General features: G+C 43.0%; 1 protein-coding gene across 5 annotated transcripts in view; it reads right to left on the bottom strand.

Annotated features, from left to right (window-relative positions):
* Positions 1 to 2,646, bottom strand: part of rhbdf1a (rhomboid 5 homolog 1a (Drosophila)) — a 34,564-nt gene that overhangs the window by 11,784 nt on the left and 20,134 nt on the right. For 3 of the 5 annotated variants that reach the window (XM_019866488.1, XM_019866489.1, XM_019866491.1), the window contains exons 2-3: positions 1,435 to 1,580; positions 471 to 547 (exon numbers count right to left, since the gene is read on the bottom strand). In XM_019866488.1, the coding sequence (XP_019722047.1) occupies positions 471 to 547; positions 1,435 to 1,580 (223 nt within the window). Of the gene's footprint in view, positions 1 to 407; positions 548 to 1,434; positions 1,581 to 2,646 lie in introns of all 5 variants that reach the window. The other 2 variants (XM_019866487.1, XM_019866490.1) reach the window with 1 other exon arrangement.

Raw genomic sequence — 2,646 nt, 5'->3', positions numbered from 1 at the left:
GACCCCTCCTGCTGCTGTCGCCGGGCAGGAGGAAGGTGCGGAGGGAAGAAGAAGGAGAAGGAAACAGAGAGAAGAGAACGGGCAGTGAGAAGCAAGAGTGCAGCGATGGGAATCATCGAGCGGGGGGGGGGGCGCCGAGCAGACGTTTAAAGCAGGAAATCGAATTCAAGCAATTTACCTCCCTGATGATGTAGGTCAGCCAAGGTCAAATTCTTGGTTGTTCAAAATAAATGGCTTACAGGGGTACAGAAAGTCTATTGTAGACGCATTTGTCGATCACGTGTTAGTACGCGGGGAAGGTCAAGATGACCAGCCATGCAATTTGCATCAAAAGAAGGAAACAAAGGAAAAGGTAAAAAGTTTTTTTCCCTCACACAAGTGTGTCAATCAAACGCACTGGGGCTCACCTCTTGATGGTCTGCGTGATGGACGACTGGCGCTGCAAGACCGGCCGCCGGCTGTCAAAAAAGTCTCGGGGTGGCGATTGCATGTGAGACGTTTCCACCGGCATGCTGATGCTGCGCAGGAAGCCCTGCCTCTTTATCGGCTGCAGGGTTGTAAAATCAAAGGTCAAAGGTCGGAGCTCTATTTGCATTGATTTATGTTTTCTTGACAAAACTCTTGGGTCAATTTCAAAAACAAATATTGTAAATTATTGGAAAGGCAATGCTGAAAATAGGTTGGGAATAAAAAATGTAAAAAAAAAAAAAAAATCGAAATTTTTTTTATACCTATTTTAAGATCAATTATACTCATATTCACACACACACACACACACACACACACACACACACACACACGTTTAATACCACATCAGTGAGATAAAAAATATTTCAATCGTGAGAAAGTTGAATTTAAAAAAAAAAAAAGACAACAAAAGTCAAACAAACCCTGTTGTCATAATAAAAAAAAAAAAATAATACTGTAAGACATTTTTAATCATACTAACATTATACATCATGCGTAATGTAAATAACATGAAAGAATATTTTGGTTAAAGCAATAATCATTAAAACGTTTCAATTCACTACGTCTATTAATTAGACAACAACAAGCAATGTATTTGTCAGGTTAAATGATTATTAGGATTCGTAGTCAATCATAATCATTATAGTCCTTTAAAAGCAAATTTGGGGACGGGGAAACTTGAAAGCAAAAGTGGAAATGTCAAATGAAAGATCTCTTTGTATTTCCTTTCATGTGTTTGATGCCCTCTATAAAGTCAAATCTAATGTTAATTTTACGAAAGCTTCATTATTATGAATATTTTTACTGTCATCATCACAGTTGTTATGATTAGAGGTCAGTGGGACAAAAATACGTTCAATGTGATGGCCAAGTGTAAGACTATTTAATCACATTTCAACATTGATGATGGTTATTATTATTATTATTATTATTATTATCATCATTATTAAGGGTCCCAGGACTCACCTGAACAAAACTGGGCGGCTCGTCCAGCGACATCTGAGCGGTGGGAATGTCTAATCGCAGCCATGGAGGCTTCTTCCTCTGCAGACTGCTGGTGCTCTCCCGCCGCGCTTCTGCCATGTTGTGTGTCCCCACCACGGGCCTGCCAGCTATACACACACACACACACACACACACACACACACGCACACGCAGGAGGGAGAGGAGAACAACTTTAAAGTGCCAGTGCAAACATCAAAACTCAGAGGGCCAAAGGAAATGACTTGCAGTACAGATTGACTCCACTGGAAGGCGCTGTTGACACTACGGACGATTTTAACCAGCAGGGGAACGAGAAGGAACTTTTGCCGGAACATTGCGTGTCAGTACCTAAATTTAGTCCCTGGGAATCTTCTTGGGGAGAAATAGTATGTGGACACAATTCCATTCCACCCACATGAAGTGGAAATAGAAGAAACACAGCATTGCGCCCACCTTTTGCAACATCTTCCACTTCCACGCTAACCAAAAATTGGACCTTGTCCAGAGCCCTAACAAGTGTGAGTGCACATTCACTCCCCTTTAGGCCTGATGACAACGGGAGGTGCGCAATAAAAAGCTCATCGCCCCACAGCCGGGCCTTTTTTACTGCATGTTTCACTTCCTGTCCTCTAACTGTGCAACAAAAATAGCACTCCTCAACAATCCAAAGAGTGGAGAAAACGCTTCTTGGTGTTATTTCGGTTTGAGATGGAAATATCATCACACTAATTGCGGGTAGGTCTTGCACAAAAACGGCCTGAGCCAAGATTTAAAGGCAGGACCTCTTGAGTGTGGGGATGATGTGCAAACTTACTATTCCACCTCTTCAAAATTCAATCGAATAATCTACAATGTATATAAAAAGACCACACACACGCCTGTTCAGATGCTAGATTTTTGTGAAAAATGAGACCAAATCATTTCAAAACTTTTTCAACCATTAAGGAGCCCTATAACAACCCAGCCGCTGGGGGGCAGTGCCCTCCCCTGGGGGTGCACTGTTCCCCAGTGCCGGTCCCAAGCCCGGAGAAATGGGGAGGGTTGCGTCAGGAATGGCATCCGGCGTAAAACTTTTGCCAAGACGACCATGCGAGTTGGTAGGACGGTTTACAGGGGCGGATGGAAATTACTGACTCGCTGTGGCGACCCCTGAATAGGGACGTGCCGAAAGGAGAAGAAGAAGAAGAAGAAGAT

This window comes from Hippocampus comes, unplaced genomic scaffold, assembly GCF_001891065.2.
Source record: "Hippocampus comes isolate QL1 unplaced genomic scaffold, H_comes_QL1_v1.1 scaffold99, whole genome shotgun sequence".
NCBI lineage: Eukaryota > Metazoa > Chordata > Actinopteri > Syngnathiformes > Syngnathidae > Hippocampus > Hippocampus comes.
This window is presented reverse-complemented; position numbering and strand designations above follow the sequence as displayed.